Source organism: Chrysemys picta, chromosome 11 (genome assembly GCF_011386835.1).
Source record: "Chrysemys picta bellii isolate R12L10 chromosome 11, ASM1138683v2, whole genome shotgun sequence".
Lineage (NCBI taxonomy): Eukaryota > Metazoa > Chordata > Testudines > Emydidae > Chrysemys > Chrysemys picta.
The window spans coordinates 10,191,789-10,207,025 of record NC_088801.1 but is presented as its reverse complement, the minus strand read 5'-3'; the positions used below and the strand labels follow the sequence as shown (position 1 = coordinate 10,207,025).

Genomic DNA, 15,237 nt, shown 5'->3' with positions numbered 1-15,237 from the left:
TTTTGCCTGGTTGTGAACATTTTCTGAGCTGTGCCCAGCTAGCAGTTTATCAGACATGCTAAGAAGCGAGTTAGGGAACTGTTCTGGGGAGAAGACTGATTGAAGCTCTGGAGGGAGAGAAGAGAGATGCACTGAAGAACAGATAGATTCCTTGTGGTCCTGCCAATCTGTTCTGGAAATGTGCTTGAACTGATGATTTCATGCTCCACTGACAGACATACACAAAGTTGTTTGCACTTTCCCTAAACTTCACCCACATTATTCTGCCTGAATTTTTTTTAGCAGGTCTCGAGACTGGCCATTATCTCTAGTACAAGTTATCTGCTTGGTTACGATTATGAAGCTGCATAAACTGCAGGACGTATATAAATAAAAGCATCTTGTGCAAATCCCAAAGGCTGATGGCCTGACAAAGGGAAGACACTATTAGAGATGCCTATTCGGGCACTGTATAAATGAATAACCATAATAATGTATCAAAACACCAGTTCCAAGATTTACTTACACATGAACAACCTGGTTTCCCACAGTTGGTATCGCACCAACAGACTTTATCACGTGGCCAATCACATAGACAATGGAGAGGTAGATAATCGTCCTGAGAAGAAAGGAAACAGTAGCAGCTGAATACTTGTCGGGTAATTTATGACCTGCAAACAGAAAGCATGTCTGCATTTCCTGATACAGTGGGATTGCTTGGCATTCACACTGGTAACTGGCCAATCCATACCACAGGCAGCTCCCAGGCCCGTATCTCCTGTGTCAGCATTGAAAGTGTCATAGGAAAGAGATAGGCAAATGGGTTCAGATGGTGGGCTTAAAATTAACAGAGAGGGATAGATGTTGCTTTGTGCACACACAGATCTCCAGGTGGAATTAACTAAACATGTTCCAGTTCAAAATGTTGTTTTAGGTGCCACAAGTACTCCTGTTCTTCTTTTTGTTTTAGGTGGTTATCCAAGTCATATTTACTTGATTAACACACACAGGCATTTGCCAGCCCACCTGCCAAATGAATGCGTACTTTGGAGGTGCATATGTAGATTGTATGCCCATACACTCCAAAGAGTTACAATGTATCTGTGTTTCAGGCAGATGTTTTTAGGAGCAGCATTGACAGATGCAGTGGTTAGGATAACACAGCGTGATGAAAGCATTCAGATGATCCCATTCTAACAGCAGCTGAGGCTTCAGAAGCAGGACCGGCTCCAGGGTTTTTGCGTCCTAAGCGGCGGGAAAATAAAAAAAAAGCCGCGATCGCGATCGGTGGCAATTTGGCGGCAGGTCCTTCCCTCCGAGAGGGACCCAGGGACCCGCCGCTGAATTGCCGCCGAAGAGCGTGACGTGCCGCCCCTTCCCCTTGGCCACCCCAAGCACCTGCTTGCTGAGCTGGGGCCTGGAGCCGGCCCTGTCCAGAAGATAACTTGTGATCCAATGGTCACAGCAGAAGTTGGGAAGCAGAGCAGCCCTAAATGAGTTCAAATCCCAACTGACTCAGCTGATTCCTAGGAATGTAAGAATTGCCAGATGGGATCAGACCCCATCTAGTCCAGCAGCCTGTCTTCATCAGTGGCCAGTATCAGCTGCTTAGGCAATAACCCTGCAATAAGCAGTTGGGGCATAACTGCCCCAGGGAAAGTTTCCTCTGAACTCCTAGTAGTTAAGAGCTCTGCTTGAGGGTTTATATCCTTCAGGTCACCGACACCCTTGTATATCAGTGAACTCAGCTGTTAAACTTGAGTAACCAACCTGCAAAATAAAACCTCCAGTGTTACTTTATTTGTTTGAAGGGAAGAGGATGTTGGCGGCCTATTGGGAACATGCTAGCAGGAAGAGGGATCCAAATTGTTTTTCTCTTGTTCAGACCCTTGTTTCTAGGACAGCATGAAGCGGGAAGTCCATGCTCAGTTCTGGAAAGAAGGGAGATCTTCATGTTGTTTTTAAGAAGACAATATGGTCTAGACATCAGAACACAAGACTGGGAAGCAGGATTCCTGGATCCTTATCTCCACCTCTGCCACTAACTTTGGGCAAGTCACATGTTAATCTCTAGGAGTCTTGTGGCACCTTAAAGACTAACAAATTTATTAGAGCATAAGCTTTTGTGTGCTATGACCCACTTCTTCAGATGTATGGAGTGAAAATTACAGTAGGCAGGCATAAATATACAGCACAAGAAAAGATGGGAGTTACCTTACCAAGCGGGGGATGGGGGAGGAAGTCAATGATTCAGTCAGGGTGGATGTGTCCCATTCCCAACAGTCGACAAGAAGGTGTGAATGTCAACAGAGTAAAAATTATTTTTTGTAGTGCTAACGATGCCAATTCCATCAGGGTGGATGGCCCATACTCAACAGCTGATGGGAGATTACGCCTTGTAGTGACCCAGCCATTCCCAGACTTTATTCAGGCCTAATTTGATGGTGTTAAGTTTGCAAATGTACCTCAGATTCCTCATCTGTAAATTGGCGAAATAATGGTTGCCTAACTCAAAGGGGACTTATGGGGTTTAATTTGTTAATCATTGTAAATCATTTATTGAGCCTCAGATGGAAGAGAAATACAGAGCATTATTAAAAGTAGTGCTCCAGCATCTTCTCTCTCTTGGTTTTTATACCATGCCTACCACCGTGCTCTACAGGTACCTTGAGCCTCATGAGGTATCTTGGAATCCTGTGCCTCATCACCACAATATTGTGCCACCACAATACACACATCATGATTCCCCACGTACGAGTGCTGAAGCACTTCTTTTATGGCGGCCCCGAAAACGATAGGCTTCAGCAAGCATATCAGCAGTTCACTCATTATTGGAGGGGAAAAGCTGGCGGTTAGTATATTTGAACTAAAGAGGTTTCCTTCCTTACTTGAATTTTCCCAGCCATGTGTCGGCGATGAGAGCTCCAATGACAGGTGTGAAATAACACAGGCCTGAAAAGGCATGGTACATGGTGGTGGATAAGTTCTCATCCCAGTGGAGGAAATTGAGAAAATACAAAGTCAGCACGGCTTGAAAAAAAGGAAACAAACAAAACAGGTCAGATAATCCATACACACAACCAGGCAGGTGAACAAGGTGGGTTAAATCACTGGGACTAAGATCAACTGAATTGTTTGTATAAGACTTTGATGCACACAATGGCATGGAAAGAATTAAAAGTCTTGGACTCGCCTTTGTGACTTTTCTTTCCCCGCCTGACTTGCGGTCAGGTATCATTACACTTCTCATTAGATCCTTTTCATACTATAGTAATAGGGCCCCTAGCTAGGATCAAATCCAGGACCTCCATATTTAATATCATGAGCCCCTCTTACATGAGCTAAAGGAACAAGTCATCATCTTGGACACAGAAGCAGACTTATAAACTCCTTAACATAGTCCAGCTTTTAGAGGGGGACAAGGACCCACATTCTTCCAGTGTGCAGTACACTCACTCCCCCTCTGCCTGAGGACACGTGCCCTGAGTGTCAATGGTCCACAGCAGTTCAGTAGTTACATGGGGACAGTGAGGTGACCTGTAATGGGCCTGTTCTCTTTTATGAGGCTGATCCTGAGTTCAGCTGGGGCTTTGTCTTATACAAGGACACCTGAACGTATTCAGTAAGGGTGATATTCATTCCTTTTGGGTAAGGCTGGCATAAGGACAGCCAGGAGGTTTAAAACCACAAGGAAAGGGTAGCATGGTGGGCAGTTAGGGTGGAATAGCCATGTGGTAGATCTCCACATTATCCTGTGCAGCAACCACTGTGCAAGGTCAGTTTCAAGGGAGACCAGGGCAGGGCTACAGGATTTGTGTTTTTACAGATGCAGTTGCTTAGAAACCTACAGAGGCATGTGGAACAGAAGCAACTGCTTCACCAGCCTATGGGCTGGAACAGGGGCTGCCAAAGATTGTGCTGCACCCTGTAAGCAAAGGTGACACGAGGAGGCAGTGTTCGGATCAGGTTAAGACTAGGGCTCATTTTGCTACCGTATCAAGGATTAAGATTTGGATTAGAATTCATTATTGTCCACAAATCTGCAAATGGTTGATCCCATATGGCAAAGCTGTCCTGAAATCAGCTGATATTGAATGATGAAAATCTAGCAAGACCAAGTGAATCTCTGAGACTGCAACCTCATGGGGAGATTCCAGCTATGTCAGATAGAAGCCCCCTTCCCAGTTTGGCATCTGATCTGAAACCAAACCTGTAGGTGCAAATGTGGATCCGTGGTTTCAAATCTGACTCTCCCACCCACTGAAATTGGAAGGGGTTCTGACAGGCTAGTCTGGTTTCAGGCCCCCTCTATTTGTGTGTATCGATGTCCAGAGTGCATAAAGGGACATATTTTTCCGCCAGCCTGATCCTAGCCTCTGATTTTACACGAGCAAGTTTTGGGTGAGCATGCCCTTGCCCACATAGTTTCCCACATTGCTCGTGTAAATGCAATAAGTGCACACACAAACCAGAGTCTGTGGACAAAATTAGAAGCCATGGAAAAACCTGACCCAGGATGCACATCAGGTTTAAATTAGCTAAACTGATACTTTGAAGAACTCTCTCTGAGTCAATGTGCAATATAGGGGCGTATATTTGAAGACAACAGACCAGAGTGAGGGGGGCCCTGCCAAGCAAAGCAAAGCAGGGTTATTAGATACACCCTGTACCTTTCATGCCATAGTAGGAGAAGCGCTCGCAGAACTCGTTCACCACGATGAAGGCAATGCTGAGTGGGTAGTTGGTGCCACATAGTTTCTATGGGAAACAAATAGGAACATGCTGGCTTTGTGAAAAGCATTGGTCCCAGCAACGTCTTCCCATAGGCTATGTGCAGTTGATGTCAGAGATGGGTCTAATGCAAAACCCCACAGCCAAACACCCCAAATTCCAAGGAGATCAACATCCACATCCCAGCCTTGTAGGTCTGGCACACTGGTGAAAATCAGGCACCGAGGACGGGCTGCTGCCTGCCAGCCATGGTTACTGCTGCAGTCAAGGTTCTCCTAGGTGGGTCGCCTAGGGTTACCAACTTTCTACTTGCACAAAACTGAACACCCTTGCCCTGCCCCTTACCCCACCCCTTCTCTGAGGCCCCACCCCCTGCTCACTCCATCCCCCCTCCCTCTGTCGCTCACTCTCCCCACCCTCTATCACTTGCTCATTTTCACCGGGCTGGCTCAAGGGGTTGGGGTGTGGGAGGGGGTGAGGGCTCTGACTAGGGGTGCAGGCTCCAGGGTGGGGCCAGGGATGAGGGGTTTAGGGTGTAGGAGGAGGCTCCAGGCTGGGGGATGGAGCTGAGGGGTTTGGAGTATGGGAAGGGGCTCCGGGCTGAGGCAGGGGGTTGGGGCAGGGGAGTGGAGTGCGAGTGGGGAAGGCTTCCGCTGGGGGTGCAGACTCTGGGGTGGGGCTGGGGATGTGGGGTTTCAGAGGGTAGGATGGGGATCAGGGCTGGGGCAGGGGGTTGGGGCGCAGGCTCCGGGCAGCACTTACCTCAAGCAGCTCCCAGATGCAGCAGCATGTCCCCCTCTGGCTCCTATGCGGAGGCGTGGCCAGGCGGCTCTGTGTGCTACCCCGTCCACAGACACTGCCCCTGCAGCTCCCATTGCTTGCTGTTCCTGGCCAATGGGAGCTGCGGAGCTGCGTGCTTGGGGTGGTGGGCAGCGTGCGGAGCCCCCTGGCTGTCCCTATGATTAGGAGACGGATGGGGGACATGCTGCTGCTTCCGGGAGCCTGCCTTAGCCCTGGTGCGCCGCTGACCGGACTTTTTACAGCTCCATCAATGAGCAGGAGTCAGGGTTCATCTGCTACTCCTGCTGCGGCTGGGATTCCCTCCAGTGAGTCCCCTTCTCTCCCCACAGGTTACGGCTCCTTCTGCTGAGGCCTTCTGAGCAGGACACCCACTGTCGCTCCCCACCCGGTGCTGCTTTTTCCACTGAGGATTCGTCTTAGCAGTTCCATCACTCTCTATTGCCGTGGCTGCCCTCTGGGCTCTCACAGCAGCGCTCCGCCATCTCCCACCAGGCTCTCTTGCCCCAGGCACATGGAACTGTCCCACCAGCTTTACAATGAGGGAGAAGACCAGCTCCTTCCAATTTTGCCAATCTGTATCCCCCGGCCCAATTCATCTATTCAGCACTCCCTTCCCCGGTCAATTCAGTTCTGCCCACTCACCAGTTCTGCACCCCTCTTGCCCCAGATTCTGTCTCTAGTTTACTCCGACTGTGGCTGGAGTCAGTACTTAACCTGCCTTTATCACAGAGTAACTGCCTCTCTCTCTTATTCCAAAAACAGAGCAATGTTGTGGTATCAGTAGATTATTTTTTTTTTAAATACAATGACTGGTGTATAATTCCTCTGAGCTTGGCTGCTATTTCACTGAATCTCACCTAACCGAGGCTAGCTTTACCCTCTCAGAGTAAAACCTCAAGGGATTTTATTTAAACACAAATGAGTCTTGACAGGACCACAGAGTGTGCCTCAGTCATTCCTTCTATATGCTCTTTGTCCATGCATCGCCTGCTTAGCCTCGCTTCCTCACAACAGGGGATGTGCCTCTTCAGAACACGGCCTATCCCATACCAATTAGGGACAGCCCCAGGTAGTAAGAGAGAGGGACTCATTACACCCAGAGGCTGGGTCTACATTGCAAAGTTAGATGGACATAAGTCACCTTGCGTCGACCTCGTTGTGCACGTGTCTACACTTTAATTTTAATCCCACCAGTGTAAGCACCCCATTATGGCCACGCACTAACACCAACTCCCCAAATGGCCTTGAGGATCTGGTGCTTGCAAATACTTGTGACAATAGTGCAGAGCTTTGCAGGTTCCAGACTACTGTCAGAGATGGCAGACAGCAAGGAGGGCTGTGTGAGATCGTCGGATTTTTATAAAGGCGTGAAAATGATGGGGTATGGATGACATAATGGGATGGAGAAAATTGCATGCTGAGAACTTGCTCCCTTGCTCCCAATTATCTCTGCATGATTCGTTTCTGCACTACCATGCATTCCCAAAACTTCCCCAAAGACAGTGCAGTGGCAAATTGCACACTGGGATACCTACCCAAGGTGCACCGCACTATGCAGAGACACAAGTATTCCTGGTGAGTACCTGTAGAAGCCAAGTAGTCATGCACGAGTGACATATTAACTGCAGTGACTTTATGCCAACATAACTTGTATCAGCCAAAGTTTGTAGTGCAAACATGGCCTGACTCGTGGGTAGGGCTCAGTGTCTGTCACTGAGGTTGTGGAAGTCATGGATTCCGTGACTTTCCTCGACCTCCGTGATTTCTGCAGTGGCCAGTGTGACTGACCCCAGGGCCGCCCAAGCAGCTGGCTCCAGGGCCAGATGCTCAGGTGGCCCCAGGGACAGCCACACCAGCCACTGCTCGGGCGGCCTCTGGCAGCAGTCCCAGGGCGGCCGGAGCAGCCGTGGTCTGCTGGCCCCTGCAGCGGTTCCCGGGCAGCCGGCTGGAGAAGCTGCAGTCCACTGGCCCAGCAGTGGTCCCCGGGCGGCCGGCTGGAGAAGCTGCAGTCTGCTGGCCCCGGCAGCTAGTGCCGATGGCCCCAGGCATCCCCTCAAGATTTAGTCACAGGTATTTTTAGTAAAAATCATGGACAGGTCACGGGCTGTGCATTTTTGTTTATTGCCCATGACCTGTCCATGACTTTTACTAAAAATAGCCATGACTAAATCATAGCCTACTCATGGGTGGTGTTTGTGTTTTTAATTTCTTAAAGAGCCATATTATGAGGCCAAAATGACATGAGGTCTGGTCTTCCCAGTAGATTTTAGCTCCTAAAAGATGGAAATACTGATCTCCTCTTTTTCAGCCTCAAAAATGGTTCACAAAACACAAATACAGATGCCAAAATAGATATGTTTATTCAAGCATGCCCAAATATTGAGGCATTTGGGTTCATTTTAATTCCTGGAGTGACAGAATATTTTAACCTCAAATACCAGTTTAACAATACTTTTTTTTGCCAGGAATGTACAAGAGCAATGAAAGACAGTATGAGGAAACTAAAAAAGAATAAAAAATTAAACCATCAAGAATTTAACCCCATTTGTCTAAACACAAATATTTTGGTGCATCATTTCAAACACATTTTTCATCTCTTATCTATGGGATAAAGACTTCAGCCAGCATACCTGTTTCTTCAGAAACCTTCTGACCATGTGTCCAGGTTGAGCAATTGTTATTAATATTATTTATTATTTACTCTGTAGCTATAAAGTCTGGAACACAGTTTGTAAGCAAAATCCTACACAAGGTGGCTTAATTCCTCAGATTTCTGCACTAGCACCCCTTGTTAATTAACCCCCAAAGCGTAAAAACTTGTAAATATTGCAAGTGTGGATGCACGCCCAGGCACACACATGTTCCCACCCCAGAGTGTAATGTCTGCCTTTCTCCAACAAGTGGTTTATTATCAAGAAAAAGCAGAGAAAGGGAAGTATGCAATTCTGTCTTTTTGTGCAAACAGAAATAAAAGTAGACTACATGAACATTTCAGCCCATCCAAAAATTTGCAAGAGATTCCTGATTTTCACAGTCCTGTGCGGCTGGCGTGCAGAAAATTAAAAAAGTTACAAATTTAGGGCCCAAGTCTACAGATGCTTATTGCCACATGTAGTGATTACTATCCACTGAAAGTCAAATTGCACTTCTCACATCAGTGATCACTAACAGAGCTGTGACTTTTTGGTTCTCTGGTCATTTGGAAAAAAATAGGTGAAGGGTGAAATTGCTTTAGGTCAACCAGAAATAAAGTTTTTGGCAAATCAAAAAATCATTTTGGGGCATGCAGTGTTTTGTTTGACTTGAAGCAAAACATTTCCTTTCGTTTTGGAGGATTTTTTCATTTTCTAATTTTTTAAAATAAAATTGAAGTAAATTTCAATGGGAAAAGTCATTGTGCATCAAAGAAATCAAAATGTTTTGTTTCAAACAAAACAAACATTTCAAATGAAACAAAACATTTTGATTTTTTAGGGGGGGAAAAATCATCTTTTCTTCCAACCAAAACAATGGCAAATTCGACATGGATTTGTAAAATGGTTTGGTCACCCTGACTGCATTTTTCAGTGAAAAAAAGTTTCATCTGAAAAACTTCGCCCAGCTGTAACTACAACGCTGCGTGTAGCAATTGTCTGCAGTATCGGGTCCTTAGTTTTGGCTTCAGCATCATGATGTGGCAATGTTGTGTAGCGAGGAACCAATGAGGTGGTATCTTCCCAAGCTGATGTTGCATCAGCGTGTGGCGTTATCTAGGAAGCAGGGGGAGGCAGCATAAAAACAAACACAATCTTGACAGTTAAGAAATCCTGAGTCGTCCCAGCTCTGTCACTGACTTGCTCTGTGGCCTTGGGGCAAAACTTTCAAACTTGGGTATCTAAAATTAGACAACTGAATCCATACTTAGGACCAGCTTCTGCCACACTTACTGACACTGAGTAGTAAGTAGCACTTGCCTCTGCAACTAGTCCCATTGAAATCAGTGCTGCTGCTCTTGGAGTAATGAGCTCCTCAAAGTATACAGAGAATCTGTTACCGAGAGAAGGGCATGTTTTGCAGAAGTGTTGAGCACTCACAAATCCCAAGGAAGTAGACTCTCGCCACCTTTGAAAATCAGGCCCCATATGAAGGTGTCTGTATATTGATTTAGGGCCCAGATTCTCAAAAGTATGTTTTAGGTGCCTAACTCCCATTGGCTCTAGACTTAAAAGCAAATATTCCCATTTACAAGCACAAAATAGCAGCCGTTTTTATGGGCCCCAGAAGTCAGGTCCAGGAAAAGCAAACTTTGGGCTCAGTGGAAGCATGACAAAATGCGTAGGTCTCCATCGCTTGATGAGAACTAGCCTGAGAGGCAGCACACATGTCAAAGCTGCATGGCGAGAAAATGATTTGCTAGATCTGCCTTTAAATCTCAGCTGAAGATTTAAACCGGAGCCTCTCACTCTGGAGAGGGAGCACTGGAATGTGCGGCAATGGCCAGTGCTAGCATCGCATCTGTTTCACTGCTCAGCAGCATCTGGAAACTGCCTCTTTAGTGGCTTTACAACAAACTGTGCAAATAAATAGGCCCACTCCGGAGCCCCTACACTCCTCCCTGCCTTCCAAGTCTTCACTTCAAAGGAACCATCCTGCTAGAGAAGGAGCCTCCAGGAAAAAGGCAGGAATCAAAGCTGCATTTCCCAAAGAATCTGACAGCTCATTTCCCCCCATAAGCTGCCCTTTCTTAATTTAATCCGGTTAGCAGAGGGGATTTTGTTTTGAGTTTTTCATGCTCATTCCAATCCGAGGCAAGAAGGAGTGTCTGTCTGCAGGCACAGCACAACAGGGGAAGAAACAGAGCGATCCTGTGAGGTTTGGAGTGAACAAAACAGAAAGCAAAAAAAGGAAGCCCGATGTAATACTCACCGGGGATTTTTTCTGAGACGAGAAACCTCCTTTGGGGGGATCATCTCCTGCAGGAATAAAAGTGAACAGAGTTTCCTTGGATTTGTTTTTCTGAAAAGCGTTCATCTCCCTCCTCGCCTCGTCTCACACCATGCTATGTGGCTGTTGTGAGTTGACTGGAAGACTTCCAACCGCAGGGTTTGGAGTTTGATTCAGTTAAGTTAACCCTAATCAAGCCCATTTCTGCACTGGTGGGGATGATACTAGGAATGACAACAACAGAGCTGTTGTAGTAGCTCATCCTAAATCACTAACGGATTTGGGTTCTCAGCACTTTGCATTGTTTGTTTGGCACTCCCCCGGCTATCGTGCATGAACTAGCCCGACAAAGAACCGTGTGCCACAAAGATATGACCCCAAGAACAAATGCCAGATCCAAACACCTCTGGAGTCTGTGGAAGCTCAGATTTAGGAGCAAAGTTTGCATCTCAGGCCAGTCTCAGTAATAACAGATTTATTAAATTCTTTCCAGAGCTAAATGGTGGGCTGGAGAAAAGTACCCCATGGATAGCACAGTGACAACATAAAAGATATTTATTACCTCATCCACCTTGTCTCTCTAACAAGCTACCTGTGGGTTATACTTGCTGCACCAACCTCTGCTGCACCTTTGCCTTTCAGACCGCAGACCTGATGGGTTCCTGTACCCCATTAAATAAGTCCCTCTCCGCATATAGATACACTTGATATTTTCCCTGCATTCAGCTCCCCACAGCAATCCTGCATTCCCCTGTAGAACCATTTAATTTGCTCCCTCCGTACAGAGCCCTCCCCCATGCTCCACCAGGACAGCCCCAAGTGGACCCCCCCAATTCACTGCCCCATTTCCCCCTGAGAGAAGGCCTAAATCCCTCTCCCCGTAGAAACCCTTCATTCTGGAGGCCTCCTGATGTGCTCCCCATGGTGCTGAATGACTCCTGCACGGTGCAGTGATCCCTTGATTCCCACTGAAGACGATGGGAGTTAAGGGTGCTCAGCTCCTTGCAGGATTGGACCAATAGACACCCAATGCCCTTCGTCTTTATATGCCCCTCCCCCTAAATCTTCTGCAAGGGACTCTGTGGAACTCTGTTCCACAAAAAATATCCCTGCTGAATTGCCCACACTCGCAACACTGCCTGCCATAAAGCCCTGTATGCCTCCTGGAATTTCCCATCTTGCATTTCCACACCCACCAAGACCCCCTGAAGCACTCCAGTCCCTCCGTCCCCAAGATCCATGACTTTACCCTGTCTAGAGACACCTGGGTCTGACCATTACCATCTTGTATATGGACAACCAGACACTTGTCCAACATGAGCACAGGAAAACTACCTTTTGATCATAAAGGGAAGCCCCACCAATTTATTCCTGGCTTTACCCCCTGCACCTTAATCATCAGTAAGAACGCATCTTCTCCTGTGCAGCAGACCAGCATAGGTTGACTTCAATGCATCAACTGAGAAGGTGGCCCGGTCAGAATCTGGCAGCCTCTGTGCAAGATACACTGCATTGGTGGGGATGCAGCACCCCTAGCTGCTGGCACAGCTGTGAGGAAAGGTCTCCTGTCCCCACTTTTGGATGCTTATGCTGACTCTATAATACTGCAGGTCCATCTCCTGATCTTTAATCGTCACAATACCTTACATGCCTGCACAGTAGAGCCTTTCATTTGAGGGTCGCAGAGCATATACAGCGGATCATTAATTTGGTCTCCCGTGAGGTGGGTACTATTAGCCCCATTTCACAGATGAGGAGACTGAAGCACAGAGAGAGAGTTGACTTACCCACAGTCACCCAGTGAGTCACTCACTAGACCTAAATGTCCATTTGAAATCTCTTGATTATTATGAGTCGGATCCAGTGCTCACTGAAGTCAATGGAAAGACTCCCACTGACTTCAGTGAGCATTGCATCAGGCCCTAGCTGCTTTTCTGGTGTATCATCAGGCATCCCTCCAACAGAAGGTTATGGTCTTCACCAATGCACAGGTTTGCAGTGGGAACTCCAGCAGCCAACGAGCTAGATCAGTAATAAAAACAGGATGGAAAATGTGGGACTGGACTCCCGTGCTGCTAGTACAATGAGATGCTTTGATTTTTCCACAGTCCTGCACCTACTTATCCTGAGCATGTGACCAACCCCATGCTTTACATAAGCTAAGTGATTTACTTAGAACCAGTAAGAAAACTTGTATCAGGCAATGGGCTTAGCACACAACTTACCAAAAGCATTGCAAAGATATTTACATCATTAATGACCAACAGAGATTAGCAGACAGAAATGGGGAAAAATTCATATCACCGGCAATCAATGTTATTTTGTTTTACGGGACGCTGAAAATGAGGCTTGGTCTACACCTAAAACTTTTACCGGTAGAGTGAAAAAAAAACACACAAACCCTAGCAACAGAGCTATGTTGACAACGTCCTCCATGTAGATGCAGCTATGCTGACAGAAGAGTGCTTCTGTTGGCATTGCTAATGTCATTCAAGGAGATGATGTTCCTATACCAGCAGAAAAACTCCTCCTTCTATTGTCTTAGGCCTTGGCTACACTGGCAATTCACAGCGCTGCGCTTGCTGCACTCAGGGGTGTGAAAAAACACCCCCCCTGAGCGCAGCGAGTGCAGCGCTGTAAAGCGCCAGTGTAATCAGCGCCTGCAGCGCTGCACGCTCGCTCGGAGAGGTGGAGTACTTGCAGCGCTGCGAGACAGCTCTCGCAGCGCTGTGAATCCGCAAGTGTAGCCAAGGCCTCAGTTTCTGAATTAACTGACAAAAACAGTTGTGTATTACTGTAATATTTACTCAGAACATGTTAGTCTACAGGACCTTTCTGTCCATCCCTTTCTCCCTTCGTCCCCCGGCCCCCCCGTTTGAAGAGAGCCCTTAAAGAGGCAACACCCCTTTCCTGCCAGATAGTTGGACAAACAAGTTTCCCTTTCTTTACTTCTGACTATCTGATTAACTAGTTTTAAGAGAACCCTCCAGCAAAATCAGTACCTTAGTAAGATATAAAATCCTTTGCTATACCTAAAATCTTTGGAAACATTTTTTTAAAGTTGGTGAAATTTCATAAACATAATTAGTATTCCCTTTTTCTAAAGGCAATGCACATTGTTATGAACACACTAAACCTCTGTGACTGATTAATTTAAAATAATGTCTTTGTTTCAGTGAGTTAAATATGTAGTAATCGGGAATGATGACTTTATGAAGGCTTAAGAGTACATTTAAAATATAAAATCAGCTTAGAAATACTGATTAAGAAAATGTTAAACAGAGAAGAGCTGCATCATGTGTTCCATCATATTTAATGTTGTATTCAGCAGGACAGCTGACTCGCCCTTACTACAAAGTTTTTGCAAATAAATCTCTGACAAACTTCAGGGTATATCAAAAATGACTGACATTTTTTATTCCTAAATTTAGTGCTTTTAATTAGGTACCTTCTGCATGGCCATTCTGCGTGAGGGAGAGGCTACGGGGGTCTCTGCGGGGAACTGTGACTCTCTGCTACTGTGAGGCAGGCCGGGCATCTCGCTATCCTTTGCTGCCTCATCCCGGCCCCCCGGGCTGCCATCGGGCATAGGGACACCAGTTTAATAATAATAAAAAAAAAAGACACATAGACAAGACGCGATAAATCGATCCCAGAAGATCGATTGCTTACCGCTGGACCCGGAGGTAAGTATAGACCTACCCTTAGAAACACATCCAATCTTGATTTAAAAATTGCCACTGATGCAGACTCCACCACAACCCTTGGGAAATGGTTCCAATGGTTAATTACTCTTAAGTACTAATTTGTCTCCTCCTAAGGCAATAATAATACAGCGCCCTATGGAACCTTGGATCCAAATATTTTTATAAGAGTAAATTTCCAGATGAACTGAAATACAGAGGGCCAGATTCTTAGATGATGTGAAATATCATAACTGCATTGACTGAAACAGAGCTACACTGATTTACACTATCTGAAGATCTGGTTCAATGAAGTTAAGTGATTTGCCAAAGGCTAAGTAGTGTATCAATGGCAGAGTCGGGAATAGAACCCAGGAATCTTGAGCCTCAGACCCACATTCTAACCACTAAACCCCATAGCCAACAAAGATGAAAGAAACCCTATCCTGCTAGACTCAGCAGCATTTTCTTTGCATTCTCTCTCTCAGTCTTTTTTTTAATTAGCAAGAAAAACAAATATAAAATCTCTCACCAGTTTGGTTTTTCTTTGCTGTTTCCTTTGTACCTTTCTCCCTTGCCATGTTTGCAATTTCCTGTGCTCTGTGTGATCCCAGCCCTGCGTTGCTGAAAATTAATCTTGCTGAGCGATCCTGTTTATCTATTTAACTTTTGTTAATGTTTCACTTTACTGTAGTGACAAGTTAGTCACCAATAAAATGCCATTGGACAGTCTTTGATTTTTCAAAAAGAACAGGAGTACTTGTGGCACCTTAGAGACTAACAAATTTATTAGAGCATAAGCTTTCGTGGGCTACAGCCCACTTCATCGGATGCATATGCGAATAATAAATTTGTTAGTCTCTAAGGTGCCACAAGTACTCCTGTTCTTTTTGCGGATACAGACTAACACGGCTGCTATTCTGAAACCTGTGATTGTATCTAGTTTGCATATCAATTCCAGCTCAGCAGTCTCTCGTTGGAGTCTGTTTTTGAAGTTTTTCTGTTGTAAAATAGCCACCCGCAGATCTGTCATTGAATGACCAGACAGGTTAAAGTGTTCTCCCACTGGTTTTTGAGTATTTTGATTTTTCACTTTCAAGAGGAGCTGAAGTTATTTATT

General features: G+C 46.0%; 1 protein-coding gene across 2 annotated transcripts in view; it reads right to left on the bottom strand.

Moving 5' to 3' along the window:
* SLC15A2 (solute carrier family 15 member 2) overlaps positions 1-14,770 on the bottom strand; it is a 60,386-nt gene extending 45,616 nt beyond the window's left edge. The window contains exons 1-5 of one of the 2 annotated variants that reach the window (XM_024104802.3): positions 14,650-14,770; positions 10,417-10,463; positions 4,650-4,737; positions 2,868-3,009; positions 506-598 (exon numbers count right to left, since the gene is read on the bottom strand). In XM_024104802.3, the coding sequence (XP_023960570.1) occupies positions 506-598; positions 2,868-3,009; positions 4,650-4,737; positions 10,417-10,463; positions 14,650-14,698 (419 nt within the window). In that variant the 5' untranslated portion in view covers positions 14,699-14,770. Of the gene's footprint in view, positions 1-505; positions 599-2,867; positions 3,010-4,649; positions 4,738-10,416; positions 10,549-14,649 lie in introns of those variants that run through there. The other variant, XM_005279798.5, reaches the window with a different exon arrangement.
* Positions 14,771-15,237: the final 467 nt, after the last annotated feature.